The sequence below is a fragment of the Heteronotia binoei genome, chromosome 6, assembly GCF_032191835.1.
Source record: "Heteronotia binoei isolate CCM8104 ecotype False Entrance Well chromosome 6, APGP_CSIRO_Hbin_v1, whole genome shotgun sequence".
Taxonomy (NCBI): Eukaryota; Metazoa; Chordata; class Lepidosauria; order Squamata; family Gekkonidae; genus Heteronotia; species Heteronotia binoei.
This window is the reverse complement of record NC_083228.1, coordinates 136342142-136365387: the sequence shown is the minus strand read 5'-3', so window position 1 is coordinate 136365387 and position 23246 is coordinate 136342142. Positions and strand designations below refer to the sequence as shown.

The window sequence follows — 23246 nt, the reverse complement described above, 5'->3', positions numbered from 1 at the left end:
TCTGGGTTTGCACCAATAAACAAGCAGTCATATTCTGTACCAAATGAAGCCTCCAGATAATTTTCAGGGCATCCCCACTGCAATAACCCAGCCTTGAAGTCACAGAAGCATGGGTCAGTCAGTGTGGTCAGACTGATGGAATCCAGGAGGGGATCCAGACTTTGCACCAAGAGCAAGTGAACACACATATCTATTGTGATCATTTCACAACGCTGTCAGATTCAGTAAAAACCCCTAAGCTCTTAACTATGGGTCAGTTTCAGGGCTACACGATCTCATGTGGACAAAGCAATCCCTTCCCTGACCTCCACATTTCCAACCAGTGCTATCTCCATCTTGCCTGGATTCAGTTTCTGCCTGTTCTCCCACAGCCACTTGACCGTAGTATCCAGGCACTGCCCCAGCACAACCGATCACAGCTGCTGAACCTCTGAGCCATACCCCGAGGGGTCAAGGGAATTAGAACTGTAGGAACCGTACTAGAGAAGCCACCAACATGATAAACAGACCCTCTGAGGCACCATTCCATTCCCTGTGCACAGTCTCTCCATCTGTCTGCACTGTAGAAGATGGGTCTTCCAAGGGACTTGCTGCTTTAAGACTTCTTAAAGCAAAGAGAGCCCTTGAAGCAATTTCTCCCTACAGAGGATCCCAAAGTGTAAAATTCTTCGGTGTGGTCTGTAACTAGGGCTTTTTTTTTAGCAAGAACGCACAGGAGCGCAGTTCAGCCTGGCTTGATAGCAGGTGGTGTGGCCTAATATGCCTCAAAAAGGATATTATAGCATTTGAAAAAGTTCAGGTTTGGAACACTTTCCCTATGAAAAAAGGTTAAAATGCTTGGGGCTCTTTAGCTTGGAGAAATGTCGACTGCAGGGTGACATGATAGAGGTTTACAAGATTATGCAAGGGATGGAGAAGGTAGAAAAAGAAGTACTTTTCTCCCTTTCTCACAATACAAGAACTCGTGGACATTCAATGAAATTGCTGAGCAGTTGGGTTAGAATGGATAAAAGGAGGTACTTCTTCACCCAAAGGGTGATTAACATGTGGAATTCATTGCCACAGGAGGTGGTGGCGGCTACAAGCATAGACAGCTTCAAGAGGGGGTTAGATAAAAATATGGAGCAGAGGTCGATCAGTGGCTATTAGCCACAGTGTGTATATATATATGTGTGTGTGTGTATACACACACACACACACACATATATATATATATATATATATATATATATATATATATATATATATATATATATATATATATATATATATATATATATATATATATATAAATTTTTGGCCACTGTGTGATACAGAGTGTTGGACTGGATGGCCATTGGCCTGATCCAACATGGCTTTTCTTATGTTATGTTCTTTAAAAAAATAATCTTCCTATTATTACAGTTACCTCAAAGCTCGGCTCCCAGTAACAAAGTTGTGCAGGTACTTTCCTCACATAAATGTTAAGGGTAGGATCTACTTGCTGACCTCCTTTGGGAATTTTTAAAAAATTCTCATAATGTGCTGAATAGTCTATGACATTGTAATGAATTCTCCAACTCAGTTTTTAATTAAATGTATCCCAAGATATTTAGATTTACACTGTTCAGTGAGATCTCATATTTCTCAGATAGCTTTACAAAAACCACTACCTTTTCCCTCTGAGTAATTAATGGTAACTTCTTCCTCTTACAGAAAGCATCAAAATTAGCCTACATCTGTCTCACCAAAGGAGGGGGGGGGGGTTGGAATCAAAAGAGATAATCTCATATTCAGCTGTTTCCTGTCTTAAGAAATTTCATTCTCTATATTAACAAGAGAATTAAAACAATTGTCAATGTTTTGCATATCTCTTGGTTTTCAGGGCAGCCTTTTGACCCTTCAGTACACTTCTTTTCTTCAGTCGCCAAAGTGATCTGTGCTCTGGTTTTTGGACATCAGTTTTCTGCTGATGATGAAGAATTTCTCAAGCTGATGCAAGCCCTGAATTTTGGTGTACATTTTGGAGGTACTTTCTTTCATCTTGTGAGTAGTCTTTTGCTTTGCGATTGTCTTGGGGAGAGATTAGGGCATCTCACTGCATGGATGGTAAACTAATGCTGGGAGAACGGTATTATACATGAAACAGCCTTTTGTTCAATCAGGCCGTTGGTCTCTCCAAGTCAGTACTGTTTACTCTGACAGGCATCAGCTCTCCAGGGTCACAGGCGGAGAGGTCTTTCTTACTTGCTTTCCTTTTCAGAACTCCTTTGAGCAGATGATCTTGCGCAATGACTAAAAGAATCATACAGTATTTACTGAAGAGAAATATGCTAGACAGAGATTTGGCGACCAGTTTGGTGTTCCTGTCACCATCTAGCAACTGACAGGGAATATTACCTTCTGGTGTGAGATAGCAGAGGTCTTTCCTTCATATCACCTACTACTTGACAAGAGCAGAAGGAACTGTTGTTTCATAAACACTTGAGCAGGGTGATCATTCCACTCGGTTTCCAGAGTGTTCTTTTTTTTCCTACAACCCCGCTCCAAGGTGCACTTCAGAGCCCCCATAGAACTGGGCCAGGAGCGCTTGTGCGCTTGTCTGCCCCTGTGCATACACAGTGGGAATTTGGCAAAAAAACCCCAAACCCAGACCCAAGGCCATGGTTGCAGCAGATGAGTGATGTGCATGACCAACCACGGGCCCATGCGGCTTTGATGCTGGCTTAGAGGCTGCCAAGTGATCGACACAAAGCAGTGCAAAATGAAACAGATTTTTAAAAGGCGAGATCCTGCCATGACAACCTGCCCATCTGATCGCACCCAGTCTGTCCTTAAGAGATGCTGCAGTAAATGCTTGGGGAAATATTGGTCAAATCTGAGGGAGCAAGTTGCAATACCAAACCTAGCAAACAAAGGCAAGAACATTTGTGATCAAATCACTAAAGTGCAATGAAGAACTTTCATTCAAAATATCAAAAGTCTAATATAAACCTATATAGATGGCATACATACACTATACCAAAGGTTCACAGCCTTTTTTGAGTATAAGGAATCTTTTACAACATAACACACGGACACACACACTCTCCCAATGTGATAGTAGTTGTACATAACCATTGATCAAAAGTTCAAAATGACAGTGTTTAGAACATGTGTGAATTCCTGACCCCTTGCAATAATTGCATTCCCCTCCTGGATCCTCAGTCTGGTGAAGCTGGATAGCTTCGCTCTTCTCTGCTGGCTGTGCAGGGATTGGGTTCTTGCCACTTATGACCTCTGGATGGCTGAATTGTGCAGGATTCTTGAGCCTCTTCAACAGATGGCTGGCTGGCTGGCTGGCTGGATGGCTGGCTGGCTGGATGGATGGATGGATGGATGGATGGATGGATGGATGGATGGATGGATGGATGGATGGATGGATGGATGGATGGATGGTCTGTCTTATGGTGTTTTTCCTCTCTAGATCAGGGGTGTTGAACGCATTTGTTATGAGGGTCAGATATGACATAAATGAGACCTTGTTGGGCAGGGCCATATCGGGTTGGGTCGAGCAATGTCGAGCTGGGTCATGTGTGTACCTATTTAAAATTAGGTAGCAGAGATTGAAACTTTAAAAGGACACAGAGAAGCTCAAGGATTTTTTTTAAAAAAAAAAAAACTTAAAACATGCTTAAAACATTAGCACTTGTTGGTCTTAAAGGTGTTTTCTTTGTATCTCTTCCATGGGATCCAGGGGACTGGACAAAGAAAACTCTGGCTCTTTCCTTCCTTCCCTAGGGAACCAGGAGGGGGAGGAGCCTCAGCCAATAGAAGGAAGAAAGGCTTGGCTCATTACCACTGCTGTGCAATTGAGTAAGCCTTGCAAAGCAAGCTATTATGCAAAGGAAGCAAGATATAGGGAGAAGGAAGCAGTTGACAGCCAGTTGCTTGGGGGTTTGACAGGAGCCCTCTGGGGGCCTGAAACGGCCCCCAGACTGCATGTTTGACACCCCTGCTCTAGATGATTGCAGTGACTCCAGTGGCCAGATCTTGGGCCACAGTCTCCATCAAAATTCCCAAGCCTAAGGATACGGGGGGTCTCACAATTGAGTGGGGGGATGACTCACTCTGCTATCCTGTGCCAATGGCAGTTGTCCTACATTGGATTAAGTTTGTTGTTGGTATGGTCCCGTGCTTTCTCATGTTTCCAGGGACTTGGTGACAAAACTGTATAATGGCAAACCTCAGAGCTGGAAGCAAGTACCCTGTGGTTTCACATTCTGGTGTAGATTTATTTATTTATTTATTTAAATCACCCTTCCTAATAGCCAGGCTCAGGGCAGTTAACAACAAAATTATAATTTACAAACAAATAAAATTAGAATAAATAACAAATAAAACATTACAGTTCTCAAAGAAAGATGATCTTCTCTCAGCCATTGTCTCAGTTGACAGCACAACTTGAGAGAGGATTTTTGCCCCCAGAACAATCTTCAACAAGGTAAGTGAAGGAAAGAGAGTACTGCAAAAAGTAGGAAGCTGAGGGGAAAGCTGCCCTACAAGCACTGCAAAGTTTCCAAATATCACCTCACTCCCCACAGAAGGCAGGAAAGGAACTGCCAATGGCAGAGGAGAGCGCCTCCCACCAGTGCTCAAAGAAAGCTGTGATTTGTCCCTGCCTCCTGTTTTGATGTGAGAAATCACCCATCAGTCAAGGATACCTTCTTCCTCCAACTGAGAACTTAGCAATGCAGTCCTGCTAATTAGCTACTAAAACCAACGACTTCCTCTAGCTGTGTTTTGGAAACTGAGAACTATCAAAAATTTAGGATACCATTCACTCGTCTCCTCCCTGTCATCCAAATCTTGACCCAGGAACAGTCCTTCATTCACTAAGAATTACTGTGCTTCCTGTCAAGAACCTGACGCTGAAGGGCAGGGCTTTTTTTTCAGCAGGAACGCACAGGAATGCAGTTCCAGCTGGTTTGCAATCAGGGGGTGTGGCCTAATATGTAAGTGAGTTCCTACTGGGCTTTTTCTACAAAAAAGCCTTGTGTGAAACAATGATAATGTCAGGGGTGAGACTTAATATGCAAATGAGTTCCTGCTGGGCTTTGTTAACAAAAAAAAAAGCCCTGCTGAAGGGGCTGCTCAGCCTGTTGACTGAAGTGCAGAATTTACGTTTTTTTCCCCCTGCAGCTCTATGAAGCGGCCCCATGGCTCATGAAACATATCAAAGGGCCATACAAGGAGGTGTATGCCGCAGCAGATGTTATCTTTGCACAAGCAAGGAAAGAGATAGAAATGCATAAGACGAAACTTGCAGGGAATGATCCACAGGATTTCATTGACTACTATCTACTGCAGATAGAGGAAGTAAGTATCCACTTTCTGAACTCAGCACCTCTGAACCATTGTTATATCCCCTCTTATATAAGAAGTTTATTTATGATTGAACTCATTTACAAGGTAATTAAAATCATTAAAATAACATAAACTACAGGTGGGACATAAGCATTTGTGCATAATAGTAACCAGTTGATCTAAACAAACGAATATGCTATACAAATACAATTTTCTGTGAAGAATTGTCCTGTAGCAAGTAAAGTGTTGTGATTTCAATAATTCTTGCCAGTGTTCATAACCTACAGAGGAATGAGGAATACAACTTGGCACCATCCCAAGCCTAAAACAAGAAAAAAATAAACAAATAAAGAGGAGGAGAAAAATCAGGAAGATCAGAAGAAAGTTGATGAGCGGTGTGACAACCTCCACTGCATTAGCTGGAGTTGGCCCATCAGAGAGCTTGGAGTAGCCTATCACTCAAAGCTCTCCATTCTTGAGGCAATTTAAACTCTTCCCCTCCTGATACTCTGATAGTACAGCATTTTGAAGCCTGTTTTAAGGGCTGTCCATCATAGGGGGCATTCAGAATATACAAAGATGAACTAATGGGAGTTCCCAACTGTTAATTCTAAACATAAAGATTTTTAAAGCTTTAAAATATATAATCAAGACCTAAAACATATGGTGAATTCATTTAATGGGGCATTCACCATTAATGCATTTTACATCAAGATTTTTGCTATTCTTACACAGTAAAAATCCGGATGTAAAATGCATTATTTAAGAAGAAGATGATATTGGATTTATATCCCCCCTTATACTCTGAATCTCAGAGTCACAGAGTAGTCAGTCTCCTTTACCTCCCCCACCACCACCACAACAGACACCCTGTGAGGTAGGTGGGGCTGAGAAAGCTCTCACAGACGCTGCGCTTTTGAGGACAACTCCTACGAGAGCTGTAGCTGACCCAAGGCCATTCCAGTAGCTGAAAGTGGAGGAGTGGGGAATCAAACCCGCTTCTCCCAGATAAGAGTCCATGCACTTTACCACTACACCAAAGCAGCTCTCCATTTAGTGTATTGTGAATGCACTATAAGACTGTTCAGTTGCACTTAATGTGTGATAATATAATGTACTAGGTTCAGAGCATGAGGATGCTCAGGAGATAGTGAATTCAGCTCTTTATTCAATGATTCAGCATAGCAAAGTAGAACTGGACTGGCTTGCAGGGCCAAAGGCCCTGCTTATATGTATGCAAATAACCCCACCCAAAAACCCATCACACACAACCATAGGTTCACGGCTGGCCTAACGACCCCTGCTGGCCTCCCTCCAGAATACAGATGGCTATTGTTATAGAGCCTCAAGCTCAGCCACGTCCCTGCTTGACCCTAAGGCCAAATTCCAGTCTCAATACATAACACTCCTCCCCCCCTCCCCAAAAAAGTTCCCCAACAAACATAGCCTTTAAGATGTGCTGGTTTCCGTCACTCCTGGTTAGAACGATGAAGCACACCTGGCGCAACCGAGGAGTCAGGTTCCCTTGTCACGGTTGCTGGCGCTGTACTAGTGGAAGGCTGTCGCTGCGGAGTGGTCAAGAGTCAGGGATGGTGGAAGCACCCTGCAGGGTTTCTCCAGCTCCTGGCAGTCTGACTGGCTGCTAACTCCCTCTGGCTCCTGCAGCAGTGCTGACTGGGGTTGCTTCGAGGTGTCTGGTATAAAGTCTGGTTCGGCAGGAAGCATGCAGCGGCAGAATTGATCCACATGTCTGTACAGGACTTGGCCCCCATCGGTAGATACCTCGTATGAAACAGGGCCTGTGACTCGGATGACTCAGGCAGGGATCCAGGTGGGGCCACTGCTGAAGTTCCAGGCGTATACGGGGTCTCTCAGGAAAAACCCTTGTGGCGCATCCTGGCACTCTGGCCCATGAGGAGCTCTGCTGGGCTGTGACCCGTTGTTGCGCTTGGAGTTACCTGGTGGCCAAAAAGGAATGCAACTAGGCGGTGGTCCCAGTCCCCGTGAAATCAGTCCCTGGAGATACTCCTAAGTGGTGTGCACCATCTGTTCCACTTGTCCATTGATGGCTGGGTGGAACGCGGCAGAGCGGATGTGCCTGATGAGTTAACGACCCAGAAACTCTTGGAACTCTTCCGATGTGAACGCTGTTCTGTTGACAGTGGCTACCATGTCTGGGATGCCGTGGGTGCAGAAAATCTTTTGGAGTGCTTGGATTGCCACTCGGGAGGAGGTGGAAGTGACCAGGACTACCTCCAACCACTTGGTGTATGAGTCCACCAAAATGAAGAATATTTGCCCCTGGAATGGGCCCGCAAAGTACAAGTGTAGCCGGCACCAGGAGTTGTGGGTGGACTCCCAATGTTGCGCGGGGGCGCAGGGTGGTTCTGATCGGGTTTCCTGGCAGGCCTGGCATCTCTTGACCCAGGCCTCAATTTCACTGTCCATTCCTGGTCACCACACATAGCTGCGGGTGAGCACTTTCATTCTCATGATGCCTGAGTGTGCCTCATGCAGGGCTTCCAAAACTTGATGGTGCAAAGGTTTGGGAACAACCACCCAGCTTCCCTAGAGTAGGCATCCCTTGTGGGAAGAGAATTCCTCCTGGCACGAGGAAAAAGCTGTAAATTCTGGGCCCACCCAGCTGGTGGGCAACCCCCTCCTCACCCAGCCAAGGAAGCGGGAGAGGATGTGGTCCTTACCCGAGTAGCAGGTGTTGACTACGGGTTACAAAGGTTGGTCAGAGAGATCCTTGATGAGTAGGATCGGGTGGGCTGTTGCCCTCCCACCACCAGCAAGTCCAAAAGATCCAGGTCTTGGGCTTGCCACGGCTGGTGACTGAGGGCATCGGTGTGCCCCATCGCCTTTCCCAGCCTGTGCTTATGTGCTGTATTGGTAGCCCATGAGAAAAATGGACCCGCGCAGGACCTGGGGATGTAGCATCTGGGAGGTCTGCCGGACATAATCAAGTAGGCCAAGCAGGGGCTTGTGGCCCATGGCAATGGTGAATAGCCACCCACAGAGGCAGTTATGGAACTTTTTTACTCCCACAACAATGCCCAGCGCTTCTTTGTCAATTTCTGCATAGTTGCACTCGGCCGAGGTCAGGGGGTGGAAGTAATAACCCACTGGCACCTCCCTGCCATCCAGAAGGCGATTGCCGAGGACAGTGCCAATGCCATATCAGGATGCATCGCAGGAGAGGACAACCGGCAGTGATTCATCAAAGTGCGCCAGGACCTTGTTGGAGATCAGGAGGTCTTTGATGACCCACAATAAGGAGGCTTGCTTCTGACCCCAGACCCACAGGAGCTTTCTTGTCGAGGAGACAGTGAAGTGGTTCCCCGAATGAAGCTTTAATGGGCAGGAAGGAATGATAAAAGTTCAGAAACCCCAAGAATGCCTGTAGCTCCGGTTTAGATTTGAGTTACGGAGCATCTATGGCACTGATTTTGCTGGAAGCCAGATGGATGCCCTCTGTGTTGACCAAGAATTCCAGAAACTCGACCTACAGAACACCCAGGAGGCACTTTTCCCACTTCATCTTTAGCCCCGCCGAGTTGAAATGCTGTAGGACAGCACGGAGATGAATGAAGTCCTTTTCCATTGGAGCAGCAATCAGAACATCATCAAAGAAGGGCTGGACCCCAGGGATACCTTTTAAAAGACAGTCCATTAAGTTCTGGAAGATCCCTGGGGCCACCAGACCCCAAACTACAGTCTCTTAACCCTGAATGCTCCCCTGTTGGTTACAATAGTTTGTGCCTATGGACAGGAATTCATTGCAAACCCTCCCCAAGTCTTTAGGGGTTAAGCTATCTATACACTCCAGTGACGGCAAACCCCAAGGGTGCAAACCACAATAGAACCAGCAAACTTGTGTGTTGCCCTCCCACCACCAGCAAGTCCAAAAGTCCATCAAAGTGTCTATACTGCACCTGGAACTTTCCACACCCCTTTATCTCCACATCGTTCTGTGAAGAGTCTCTGAGAATGAACCCCTCAGAGGGCTGGAGGTGAGGCCCTCCGTTGGGACAGAGTCCCCTGAGGGTCTCCTCTGAAATAACTGAAATGGAGGAACCTTTGTCCAATTCCATCAGGCAAGGGTCTGTTTCTATCTTTATAATCACCTAAATTTTATCTGGGGTGTCCTGGAGCAGATGCAGTAAGTGTAGTGCTTGGAGTGAAGTGGTTTGGAGCTCCATCTCATGCATTGACTCTTGGTGGTTTGGCATCTCGAGTCCCCTTGGAGTGGCAGACTCTGGCGATATGGCCGATCTTTCCACAGATCCGGCATGGGGCATCTCGGAACTGGCAGGACCTCTGCTCATGGAGCTCTCCGCAACTGGCACAGAGACTCGAGAAGGCAGCGTGAGGTGGCGTGGTGGTCGGGCATGAGGCGTGGTGAGTAGGTCAGGGCAGCTGCAGAACCTCTTTGGCCTCGGCTGAGTCCACGTGGTGGGCCACAGTGGAGGGCCTCTGGGAAACCAGTGGGCTTGGTGCCTGGCAGACCTCAGTGGTGAACTGGTCTGCTGTCTTGGTGGCAAGGGCCTCTTCCACTGCAACCTGGAACGTGGGGTCCTTCTTGGCAAGGAGCCTCCATTGGATTCTTTCATCCCTGAAACCACACACTAGTCGGTCCCGGAGGACTTCCTCCAAGTTGCTGAAATTGCAGTGGTGAGCCGCCCTTCAGAGAGCTGTAACAAAAGCAGTAATCGACTCACTGACTGCCTGGTTCCTTCCATAGAATGCATGGCAGGCCACTGTGATGGAGGGTTTGGGAGAGAAGTGCTCTTGATGCCGGTTCACAATGTTCCAGTATGGCGTGTCTTTGAGGTCGGCCGGAGACAGCAGGGAATGGGCAATTTTGAACATCGAGTGACTGCAGATGCAGAAGAAGGTGGCTCGCTTCTTCGCATCCTCCATGATGTCGGAGGATTCCAAGAGGAAAGCGAAGCAAGAGGCGTAGGACGGTGGTGGCATTGAACTCATAGAAATGTCCTGGAGCAGCAGCCATGTCATCCGGTACTGGGGATGCGATGTGCAGGGCTGGATGCAGAGTGCAGCGATGTGCGGTGCAGTGCCGACTGCCAGGGCATCTCGCTCACCAGGATCCCACCCTCGTCACCAGTATAATATACTGGGTTCGGAGCATGAGGACACTCAGGAGATAGTGAATTCAGCTCTTTATTCAGTGATTCAGCATAGCAAGGTAAAACTGGACTGGCTTGCAGGGTCAAAAGCCCTGCTTATATGCATGCAAATAACCCCACCCAAAAACCCATCACACACAACTATAAGTTCACAGCTGGCCTAACGACCCCTAATTGGCCTCCTTCCAGAATCCAGGTGGCTATTGTTATGGAGCCTCAAGCTCAGCCACGTCCCTGCTTGACCCTAAGGCCAAATTCCAGTCTCAATACATAAGAGGTAATGATCTTGCATGCAGAGTTGTGTGCCTGTAATTACTCAGGATTAGATTCCTTGTGCAAAAGTGACGAAGATGGCTTACAGGACCATCCTAAACAGTTGCACCCTTTTGAGACCATTGAAATCTATAAGCCTAACAGGTGGTGTTATTCTGCTTCGGATGACACTCTTTGTTGTCTCTTAGCACTCTTTGTTGAAACTGCCTGTCTGAATAATAGGATAAAGTCAGAGGGAGGATACAGTCCAGGCCAGAGGACCATGGAATGGGTACTAATATCATAAGAACATAAGAGAAGCCATGTTGGATCAGGCCAGTGGCTCATCTACTCCAACACTCTGTGTCACACAGTGGCCAAAAAACCCAAGTGCCATCAAGAGGTCCACCAGTGTTCCACTGTGCTTCCCCCCCCCCCACCACAAACACAAGACTACAGAGCATCACTGCCCCAGACAGAAAGTTCCAACAATAAACTGTGGCTAATAGCCACTGATGGACCTCTGCTCCATATGCTTATCCATTCCTCTCTTGAAACTGTCTATACTTGTAGCCGCCACCACCACCTGTGGCAGTGGATTCCACATATCACATTTCCTAATTTGTAATCCCACAGGAATTACAATTTACCTGCTTATGCTGCCCGTTAACTACTACTTATTCCTGGGTTCTATACCCACAGTGACAAATGCAGATCAGAGCCAACTCATCCCATGCAGGAGCACAGGCAATACCTTTAAAAACAGATTAATTTTCCCTGATGCCACTGAACCACTGTTAATCTGACCTGATAATTCAGGATAGACACTTTCAATATCCAGAACACGGAACATGTGCAATTATGCTAGACTAAACCACAGGAAGAAGGGACACTGCAATTTGTGTAGTTCTTCATACTGTACAACATGTAACACTGCAGACACAACTCCCTTCTTTCACACCCCATAGTGGAACATTTAGAACTTTTGATACCCTCAGGTTCCGTACTCCCAATCAAAATGTGAATTCAGAACTCTACCCCAGTAATATACATGAATTCAAACGACAGAAACAAACATCCCCTTTGCCATCCCTGAACATTTCTGACTATGGCCACAAACCACAGTGATACTGTACTTAACAGGAATTCATAAGGAATATTTTTAAATCTCACATAATTGCTAAAGCCACACAATCTAATTCTCTTTTCAAAATAGAGCACAATAGATTTCTGTTGTTGTTGTTTATTAAATGTAATTAATCACGTATCCCAGCTTATACCAGACTCTGGGCGATCTACAACATGAATAGTTGTACAATAAAACACAGCATAACAGAATAAAACAGTTAGAATGATGAAACTCACAGGACTCCCTCCCATAGGTTTTTTTGCCCCATCTCTATCCCAGATTACCAGAGCATCCTGTAAGAGGGGGAGCGAGGCTTACAAAGATTTTTTTTAAGGGGTGTGTGTGTGGAAAGGAGATGCTAGCTAGATAATAAACCATTACTCAACTAAAAAGCCGGCAGAACGTCTCTGCCTTCCAGGCCCTGCAGAACCGTAAAAGATCTCACAGAGCCCTGATGTCATCTGGCACAGTGTTCCATAGGGTTGCCAAGTCCAATTCAAGAAATATCTGGGGACTTTAGGGGTGGAGCCAGGAGCAAGGGTGTGACAACCATAATTGAACTTCAAGGGAGTGCTGGCCATCACATTTAAAGGGACCAAACATCTTTTAAATCCCTTCCCTCCATAGGAAATAATGAAGGATAGGGGCACCTTCTTTTGGGGCTCATAGTATTGGACCCCCTGGTCCAATCTTTTTGAAACTTGGGGGGTATTTTGGGGAGAGGTACTGGATGCTATGCTGCAGATCTGGTGCCTCAGCCTCAAAACACACACACACACCCGAGCCCCAGATACCCGCGGATCAATTTTCCATTATTTCCTATGAGAATAAGTCTCCATAGGGAATAATAGAGTTCCCTCCCCTCCCCCCGTTTTCTCTCTCTCACTCACACACACGCTTAACTGTCTCTGGTGCAAGTGGGCAGCCGTGTTGGTCTGAAGCAGTAGAACAAAGCAGGAGTCTCTGGTGCCTCCACAACGAGGTCTGTAAAGTAAAAGGGCTATGCTGCTCTTTTACACACACACTCACTTGTCCGAAAGGAAAGCTAAACGAACAGAGGGGCTGCACTCTCATAAGATCTGCTGTTGGTAACCCTTCCCCATGAAGTACTTCCTGCTCCAATTTAAAGGCACACACACATTTTAAAACTGGACCTGTTTGCAGGTCCTGCCCAAGATCTAGAGATACAGGGTGGCTGTGGGGGAGGAGCTTCCCCCGTCGGCCAGCTGGCTGGGGGCGGGGGGAAGCCTGTAAAGCCGGGGGAATCCCCCGCTGGAACCTGGGGGTTGGGAAGCCTAGTGTTCCACCAGTTCAAGGCCAGGACCGAGAAGGCCCTGGCCCTGATTCTAAGACTACCGGACCACCCTGGGGCCAGGAATCACCAGAATGTTGTTACAAGTGGAGTTCCTCTTTCCTCTTGGACCTTTTAACTGCCCCAGTAGCCTGTACTGGTCTGAAACTTCTCTGTACTTTTTACACATCCATATATCTATGAATGAAAAAACAGTCAAAAGCTCTTTCATTATTCATTCATTCATTCATTATTTATTTATTTATTTGATTTATATTCAGATTATATTCAGATTGTAGAGTCCATCCTATTATATCCTTGTCCTCTCTTTCTAGAAACAATTTGTGGACATCATTGTTATTTCATTTCCTGTTGTCCATAACAGAGCAAGAATGACCCCACTTCAACATATGACACCGAAACCCTAGTTCATTGTATTAGCGAATTCCTTTTTGGTGGGACAGAAACAGTCAGTGCCACTCTGCAATGGGTACTGCTTCTCATGGTGCTTCATCCAGATATCCAGGGTGAGTAAGAACTGTGTACTGTAGATGAGCGCCACTCTATCCTCAGCAGTTTGTTGAAGAGTTCGTAATTTGGGGCTGATTAATATATCAACACAAGGTGGGAGTCTGTGAAGAACTGGTAGAAGGATAAATAATCGAAAATGTTCTCTGTATAGAAATAGATTTCTCCCCACTCCAGGTTTCTAGAATGTCTTAATAGATTGAAATATATTGAAACAAAAGTCACCATCCATTACATGTAGGTAGAGGGTGTTGCTGAGAAGGGCTAATTGAATCAAGATCCATAACTAACTGAGTAATAAATAATAGCTGTATCTAAAGAAGTGAGCAGTGACTCTAGAAAACTCATCCCCTACCTCCAATTTTGTTAGTCTTTAAGGTCCTCTTGGACTCTTACACCTTTCCGCTGATGCATAATTAGGGTCTTCATCTGGGAAGAAACCCATGATCTGTTGAACAGACTGATTTCACACTGCCTGCTCCCTCCCCCGTTTTTACTGACTCTCAACTAATTTCAGAATTCTGTGCCTCTTGCAGTACATAAGAAGAACATAAGAGAAGCCATGTTAGATCAGGCCAATGGCCCATCCAGTCCAACACTCTGTGTCACACAGTGGCAAAAAATTTATATACATATACCTGTATGTGTGTGTGTGTGTGTGTATATATATATATATATACACACACACACACACACACACATTGTGGCTAATAGCCACTGATGGACCTCTGCTCCATATTTTTATCTAAACACCTCTTGAACGTGGCTATGCTTGTGGCTGCCACCACCTCCTGTGGCAGTGAATTCCTCATGTTAATCACCCTTTGGGTGAAGAAGTACTTCCTTTTATCCGTTTTAACCTGTCTGCTCAGCAATTTCATCGAATGCCCACGAGTTCTTGTATTGTGAGAAAGGGAGAAAAGTACTTCTTTCTCTACTTTCTCCATCCCATGCATTATCTTGTAAACCTCTATCATGTCACCCCGTAGTCAACGTTTCTCCAAGCTAAAGAGTCCCAAGCGTTTCAACCTTTCTTCATAGGGAAAATGTTCCAGCCCTTTAATCATTCTAGTTGCCCTTTTCTGGACTTTCTGCAATGCTATAATATCCTTTTTAGGTGCTGCGACCAGAACTGCACACAGTACTCCAAACGAGACCGCACCATCGATTTATACACGGGCATTATGATACTGGCTGATTTGTTTTCAATTCCCTTCCTAATAATTCCCAGCATAGCGTTGGCCTTTTTTATTGCAAACACACACTGTCTTGACATTTTCAGTGGGTTATCTACCATGACCCCAAGATCTCTCTCTTGGTCAGTCTCTGCCAGTTCACACCCCATCAACTTGTATTTGTAGCTGGGATTATTGGCCCCAATGTGCATTACTTTGCACTTGGCCACATTGAACCGCATCTGCCACGTTGACGCCCACTCACCCAGCCTCAACAGATCCCTTTGGAGTTCCTCACAATCCTCTCTGGTTCTCACCACCCTGAACAATTTAGTGTCATCCGCAAACTTGGCCACTTCACTGCTCACTCCCAACTCTAAATCATTTATGAACAAGTTAAAGAGCATGGGACGCAGTACCGAGCCCTGCGGCACCCCACTGCTTACTGTCCTCCACTGTGAAGACTGCCCATTTATACTCACTCTCTGCTTCCTATTACTCAGCCAGTTTTTGATCCACAAGAGGACCTGTCCTTTTACTCCATGACTCTCAAGCTTTCTAAGAAGCCTTTGATGAGGAACTTTATCAAAAGCTTTCTGGAAGTCAAGGTAAACAACATCCATCGGGTCTCCTTTGTCCACATGTTTATTCACCCCCTCAAAGAAATGTAACAAGTTAGTGAGGCAAGATCTTCCCTTACAGAACCCATGCTGAGTCTTCCTCAATAACCTGTGTTCATCAATGTGCCTTTCTCCCTTTCTCACAATACAAGAACTCGTTGGCATTCGATGAAATTGCTGAGCAGTAGGAGGGTGAGGCATCATCAGCCCATTCTTTAAGGAAAAGATTCTTTTCTTTTGGGTTTATTTACAAAGGCATTTTGGAAGATCTTCTAAGTACACAGAAACCTAAACCTTGTGTGCTGGCAATAGGGTTTATGGGTCCAAATCAGAAAATACCTGGGGATTTTGGGGGTGGAGCCGGGAGACATTGGGAGTGGAGCTAGGAGACTTTCCCATTCCCTAAAATACATAAAAATACAACAGTACAGTTCCCCTGAATACAGTCTTCATTTCCTTGCCCCCCAGCAGCTAAACATACAATAAATGAAAGTGAACACACTCTCACAAAGCAGCCAAAATAAATGGAGATAGCAAGAACACAGTTTTCTATTCTCTCCAGTGGAACTGATCTCTGTGGTCTGGAGATGAGTTGTAATTCCCCAAGTCCCACCTGGAGGCTAGCATCCCTAGCTGTGGAGTCTGTTTGTGAAGTATGATAACCTGTGCCATGCATCAGACATCTCACCTGATGGGCAGCCCTTGACTGTGGGCACTGTCCTGTGAATATGAGAACATAAGGAGAGCATGCTGGATCAGACCAGTGGATCCATCTAGTACAGCATACTGCCTCATACCACAGCCAACCGTTTGCACTGGAAGACCAAACAAACACGACATAGAGGAGGCCAATGGCCCACTTGCTGCTGCCTGTCAACACACGTATTTAGAGATCAGGGCCGGCACCAGGATTCTTGGTGCCCTAGGCCCTACCTCTGCCCTGTAGATTTGGGAGTGAAACCTGAGAATGGCAGAGTTTGGGGAGAACAGGGACTTAAATGAGATACGATGCCACAGAGTCCACCTTCCAAAGCAGCCATTTTCTCCAGGTGAACTGATTTAACTATCGCCTGGACATCAGGTGGCTGACATGAAGAAGCAGAGAGTCAGGCACATGGAGAAGACTCTCAGGAACTTGTGAGATGTGTCCCACTCTGAAAATGGCAGTCCTGCTGCTGTCAAGGAGCATGAGGGTCAAGAGGCAACAGGGCAGCATGCTGAGGACAAGGGGAATGTACCATCAGAAGGAATATCTTCTCCAGTTGATGAACAGGTATCCTTTCACACAAGGAAACATCCCTGGGCAGGGAGGGAGGGAGGCTCTTGGTAGTTGGTGATTTGATCCTTAGGCGGATAGAAAGCTGGATGGCAAACCTGAGTACTGACTTTAGGGTGACTTGCTTGCCTGGTGTGAAGGTAGTGGACATTACACGTCTCTTAGATAGGCTGGTAGACAGTGCTGGGAAGAAGCCGATGGTTGTGGTACATGTCAGTACCAACACTGTTGGGAAATGCAGTCGTGAGGTACTGGAGGAAAAAAATTAGGCTGCTAGGCAGGCCAGAATCTCCAAGGTAGCCTTCCCAGAAGTGCTACCTGATCCACACACAGGGCTGAAGAGACAGACACAAATTAGGAGTCTTGATGCCTGGATGAAACAATGGTATAGGGAGGAAGGGTTCAAGAGCCTTCTCTGTAGCATCCCCCTATTGGTGGAACCAACTGACGGAAGAAGCAAGAGCCTTGCGGGACCTTGTTCAGCTCTGCAAGGCTTGCAAGGCAGCTTTATTTCAACTTGCTTTTAATCGATAGCCACATATGAGGATACTCAAGAAGATTGAAACTGAAACTACTGGAATGTATTATTAGCACCAAATTGTTTTTTAAAATGTTTTAATTGTTATATTGTTTAGGATTTTAATTAGTTAATGTTTAATATTTTTGCATGTTTTTACTGTTGTGAGCCACCCTGAGCCTGCTTCGACGGGGAGGGCAGGATATAATTCCAATAAAACAAATAAATAACTAAATAAGTTAGTTAGGCATTGGAATGCTTTTTGGAACACGTGGGAGCTGTACAAAAGAGAAAGTCTTCATTTGTCCCAAGAAGGAACCAGGCTGCTGGCCCTTAAAATTAAAAAGGTGGCAGAGCAGTTTTTAAACTGATTCTTGGAGGGAAACGGACAGGAGATTAAATATCTGGTTCAGGATGACTTATCTCAAAGAGAGGAAGCATTAGCTGTTACTTTTCTACAGGGCAATTATAATATAGTGGGTTCAATGCATTGACGAGACAAAGTGCTAGTGATCATCAGCTATTTATTAGGTACAGCATAGTATAGGGCTGCACTCCAAGACTTAAGAACTGAGCCAATGGGCCCAACTATATACAACTCAGGGTTCCCATACAAGCACATTATTGGATCATTCAAACCAGCAGGGGGGCTGTGATTGGTGCAGGGCAGCAGGAATTTGGATCCTGCTGCCCATTGTTCCCAAGTCTCCAAGCTCTGTTCGTATGGCTCCAATGAGCCAGGCAGGAACACCCAATTCAGTGCTCACTTGAGTCCACATACGCAACAGCGATTGATTTGAGTTGTGCACTGAGATGGTGACAAACAGTATGGACTGCCTGGCAAGGTCTTGAAGGAGCAGGAGGAAGGTTGTGGGCCTCACATGCCCAGGAAATTATAGATTTTATATACAAATCCTAGACATCTCTGAGATAAAATTGGGGGGTTGGAATGCTTAGGGTTGGGGGGAAATATAGACAAGGTGGACATTTCAGAAACCTGGTGGGATGAAGAGAATCAGTGGTACATGGTGATTCCTGGATAAAAATTATATCAGAAGCATAGGGAGGAAAGGGTTGGGGGTGGAGTGGCTCTGTATGTGAGAGAGGGTAAACAGTCTAATAAGATTGAGAAGGTAAGAGAATTAAATTCGCTTCTGGAAATGCTTTTGGTTGAAATAGTGGGACCAAAAGGGAAGCTTAATTCTGGGAGTTTGTTAGGACCCACCAGACCTAAAGATAGATGATTATAAAATGATGAAAGAATTAAAGATAGCAGCTAGGCGTAAAATGTGTCATAATAGGTGATATTAACTACCCACGCATTGATTGGGTCGAGGGCTTTCTTTGAAGCAGGAACTCCTTTGCATACTAGGCCACACCCATCTGAAGTAGCCAATCCTCCAAGAGCTCACAGGGCTCTCCTTACAAAGCCTACTGTAAGCTCCAGGAGGATTGGCAACATCAGGGGTGTGTGGCCTAATATGCAAAGAAATTCCGGCTACAAATATGCAAAGAAATTCCGGCCCTGATTGGGTCAATATGTGTCCAAAATCAGAGAAAGAGATTGAGTTTCTAGACACTCTGAATGACTGTGGTATGGAATAGATGGTCACAGAACCTACCAGCGGAGAAGCAATCTCCAACATGGTTCCAAGTAATGCCCAAGACCTGGTGAGAGATGTAAAAGTGATTGCACCACTTGGAAACAGTGACTATAATGCTGCTGATTTCACCATTTGTATAAATAAGGATTTGCCCCAAAAGACCACTTTTAATTGTAAAAGGGGTAACTTCTCTGAGCTGAGGAGGCATGTGAAGAGGAAACTGAAAGGAAAGGTAAAACCCTTGGAGAAACTTGGAGATTATTTAAAACTACCATCCTAGAAGGTCAGATACCTCTAGAAGGTCTGTGCCTCTTGCAGGACATAAGAAGAACATAAGAGAAGCCATGTTAGATCAGGCCAATGGCCCATCCAGTCCAACACTCTGTGTCACACAGTGGCAAAAAAATTATATACACACACACACACACACACACACACTGTGGCTAATAGCCACTGTGGTTGCTATGGAAACTAAGTAAGAGAATGTTAACTGTAACAATAGTTGGAAGGAGAAAAGGGGAGGGGAAAGATTAGGAGTGTTATACTTTAAACTTGTGCGCGTTGGTGCTAGGCAGATTGTGAGGGAACCCACCAATTGGTGGGCTCCACGAGGGCTTGGCTTAGGTATATAAGATCTGTGCTGCGACACAGAGGGTGGAGTCGACGGGTGGAATCCTTCTATCCGGGCTCCCCGTGCTTTGCAAACCACGTTTTGATTAAACAATCCTTGTTGGACCCTTCCGTGTATGAGTCATTGTTTGATATGTAACATCTGGATAGGCTCTACATGTGACAACATGATACAGGTTTACAAGATTATGCATGGGATAGAAAAGGTAGAGAAAGAAGTACTTTTCTCCCTTTCGCACAATACAAGGACTCATGGACACTGAATGAAATTGCTGAGCAGTTGGGTTAGAATGGATAAAAGGAAGTACTTCTTCACCCAAAGGGTGATTAACACATGGAATTCACTGCCACAGGTGGTGGCAACTACATGTATAGACAGCTTCAAGAGGGGGACTGGATCAACATATAGAGCAGAGGTCCATCAGTGGCTATTAGCCACAGCATATTGATAGAACTCTCTGTCTGGGGCAGTGATGCTTTGTATTCTTGGTGCTTGGGGGGCAACGGTGGGAGGGCTTCTAGTGTCCTGGCCCCACTGGTGGACCTGCTGATGGAACTTGTGGGGATTTTTGCCACAGTGTGGCACAGAGTATTGGACTGGATGGGCCATTGGCCTGATCCAACATGACTTGTCTTATGTTCTCTTAAGTTGTCATAGTGGGTGATCTCCAACCATTACCTGGAGACTGGCAAACCTAATATCAGTCCTTTTCTTTGTGGCCACTTAGTACAATCTCTTTAATAGCCAACTGAGGAAATCAGGTGTACCACTGAGTGCTTGTGCCCACAGTTCTTGTAAGTACAGCTCTTTCACAATATATACTTTGTGTTTATGTCCTTTTTTAACATTTAGTTCCTCATGGGGTATTCAGTGATATACTGCTTGGTAGGCCTTACTGGTTTAAAGGTTAAGATCCACTATGTTGGATAATGCACTGGGTTTTAGGAAATGCAGAATCAGGAATTAACAAGAAGTGAATCATTAAAATGGACAAGGGAGGGACCAATCAGCTCTTCTATGAGTTTAGGCAACGCCAGCTTCTTTATCTCTAGATTCTTTTCTTCCTTCTGGCATGGAGAAAATGTCCCTTCCTTATGGGGTCAGGATCTTCTATCTTTTGCTACCACACAGTGTGTATTTTTTAATGTGGCCACATAGACTAATTTCAAATGGAATAAATATCTCTTAATGATTGCTCAACTTCCACAGACAAATAAGAAATCTTATGTTTTCCAACATTTTTTTCAGAGAAAGTCCAGAAGGAGATGGAAGATGCTTTTGGTTCCTCACGATCAATTAACTATGAAGATCGGAAGAAACTGCCTTATACATTAGCTGTGATTAATGAAATCCAGCGTTTCAAATGTGTCTTATTAGTTTCGACACCAAGAGAATGTATAAAGGATGTGACTGTTTTTGGTTTTCACATTCCAAAGGTATAAAAGATTGTTATAGTTGCGGTCCTGTATTACAAGAAACATTATCCAAGGGGCATTTTAAGAAATGTATCCACCTCAGAACTCACAGTGAGGAACTCCCAGAATACCACAGAAACCAATAAAATACAGTAGTCCAATTGTGCCTCTTCCCCTGCTACCCCATTTCTTATTGATACAGCTTAAAAGTTTTCTATAAGAGGCAGATATGCCATCTGGAAGGCTTTTAGGGAAGCAGTTGATCTCAATTCTTGAGTAAAGATACAACAGCTAAAAAAGCTTCTCACTGAGTTTCCACCAACAGTTTGTGTCTAGGTTGGTACCAGAGGAACATCACTGGGTTGCCAACCTCCAGGTGCAACCTGGAGGTTTCACAGGACTAGAACTTTTTTCCAGACTACAGAGATCAGTTCCTCTGGAGAAAATGGCTGCTTTAGAGGGTACAATCTATGACATCATACCTGTGGCAATCCTCCTCCCCAGTCTCTAATTTCGTTTGTGGTCAGAAGCAAAACGATATTACAATAATCCAATGTGGAAAGAGAAAAGCACAATAAGATATAGTCCCAAAATTTCAATAGTCTCACTCCACTTGTATCACAATTTCCAATGTCCAACTTGACGTGCACTCATGAAGTGGAGTGGACTCATGCAGAGTTTTGAAAATCCGTAAGAAATAGGATGCCTTCTCCGGATGAGAAGTGCCCCGTTTTGAGTAGCTCTTTTTCAAACCCAATAGGCTAATAATGGGACCTTATCTCAGCAATACGTTCATCTAGGAAACAATTCATTTAGTCATGGTGGATCATGATCATTTATTAAGTTGGCTGATATGTGAGGCTACCCACTCTGGGTGGAAAACACCTGCAGATTTTGGGGATGAAGCCTGGTGAGTTTTGAAACAAAGCCAGGTGTAATATCTTTTCAATCTGTTGTGGTCAAGAACAATGTATTGCCAAAGAAATCTCCCAGGACTGCATAAAATAAAATTCTTCCAGTTTCACCTTCATCCCCATGCGAAGGATACACAATCTCCTTTTCATTTTTCAAACTGTAAAGGCTTTCTGAAGGTGTTTTGATGGTTTCAAAGGCATAGCTTCAGACTTCATTCAGGAAATACTTCTTTACACAGCAAGTGATTAAGTGGAATCACAGCAAGTGATTAAAAGGTGGAATTCACTGCCAGTGGATGTAATGATGGTCATAAGCACAGATGGCATTAAAATTGGGTTAGACAGATTAATAGGGAAAACATCCATCAAGGGCCATTAGCCATAGTGAGTAAAAGGAACTTCCATAAACAGAGGTAGTGAATCTCTGAATTTCAATGCCAGGAGGCCACATGCCCTCTTTGCCCTCCAGGGCAACTAACTGGCACTGTGTGAAACAAGATCATGTGTGAAACAGGAAACACAGCTGAACACTATGTGAAACAGATGGACCTCTGGCGTAATACAATAGGGCTCTTATGTACATTTGGTACATTTTTGAAGAAGCAAGTTTAGAGTTCCAAGAGGATCCTTGGAACTCCAAGAGGACCAGCCCTGAGACAGTGAGGGATGAAAGCATTAGGTGCTGGTGTGGATGCACTCTAACTCAACTGATTTTTCCTTGCAGGGTACCATCACTATTCCAAATGTACACTCAGTTCTTTATGATTCCAAGATATGGGAGACCCCTCAAAAGTTCAACCCAAATCATTTTTTAGACAAAGATGGAAAATTTGTGGCTAGAGAAGAACTTCTGATCTTTGGTGCAGGTAAATGCAAAAGTCCAAGCTATGGATCTGGGCTGTCTTCAAGGAGACTCAATTCCTTGCTCACAATAGCTGCTGAATTAAGTGGACGAATACTGGAGAATATGTAGAGCTGTTACTCACTTGCTGGCTTTGTTTTATTTGCTTTCACAGGAGCCCGTGAGTGTCTGGCGAAAAATATGGCACAGATGGAGCTCTTCTACTTTTTCACAATCCTGCTGAAAGCATTCACCTTCAAGCTGCCAGAAGGGGTGACAGAAGTCAACTTAGACCCTGCCGGGGGTGTGATATTCTATCCACAACATTATAAGATCTGTGCTCTTCCCAGGGTTCACTGAATCAGGGACCTTAACAAACGTTAATGCAGCTTATTGCTTCATATCCATTTCTCCATCATTAATTTTAAATTTCATCTAATATTCTGCTCTGATTATTCAGTTCACTGTTCCAGAGTTTCTGTGTCTCATTAATGCTGATCTGAGCATCACAGTATATGTCATTCTTCTCACATTCTCATGTGCTCCTCACATATTCCTCACAGCCATAGAGCAGC

General features: G+C 44.9%; 1 protein-coding gene across 1 annotated transcript in view; it reads left to right on the top strand.

Annotated features, from left to right (window-relative positions):
* Positions 1-23031, top strand: part of LOC132574364 (cytochrome P450 2J2-like) — a 72751-nt gene extending 49720 nt beyond the window's left edge. Inside the window, exons 4-9 of the mRNA XM_060242726.1 lie at positions 1865-2025; positions 5161-5337; positions 13536-13677; positions 20750-20937; positions 22555-22696; positions 22847-23031. Coding sequence (XP_060098709.1) covers positions 1865-2025; positions 5161-5337; positions 13536-13677; positions 20750-20937; positions 22555-22696; positions 22847-23031 — 995 coding nt within the window. The remainder of the gene's footprint in view (positions 1-1864; positions 2026-5160; positions 5338-13535; positions 13678-20749; positions 20938-22554; positions 22697-22846) is intronic.
* Positions 23032-23246: the final 215 nt, after the last annotated feature.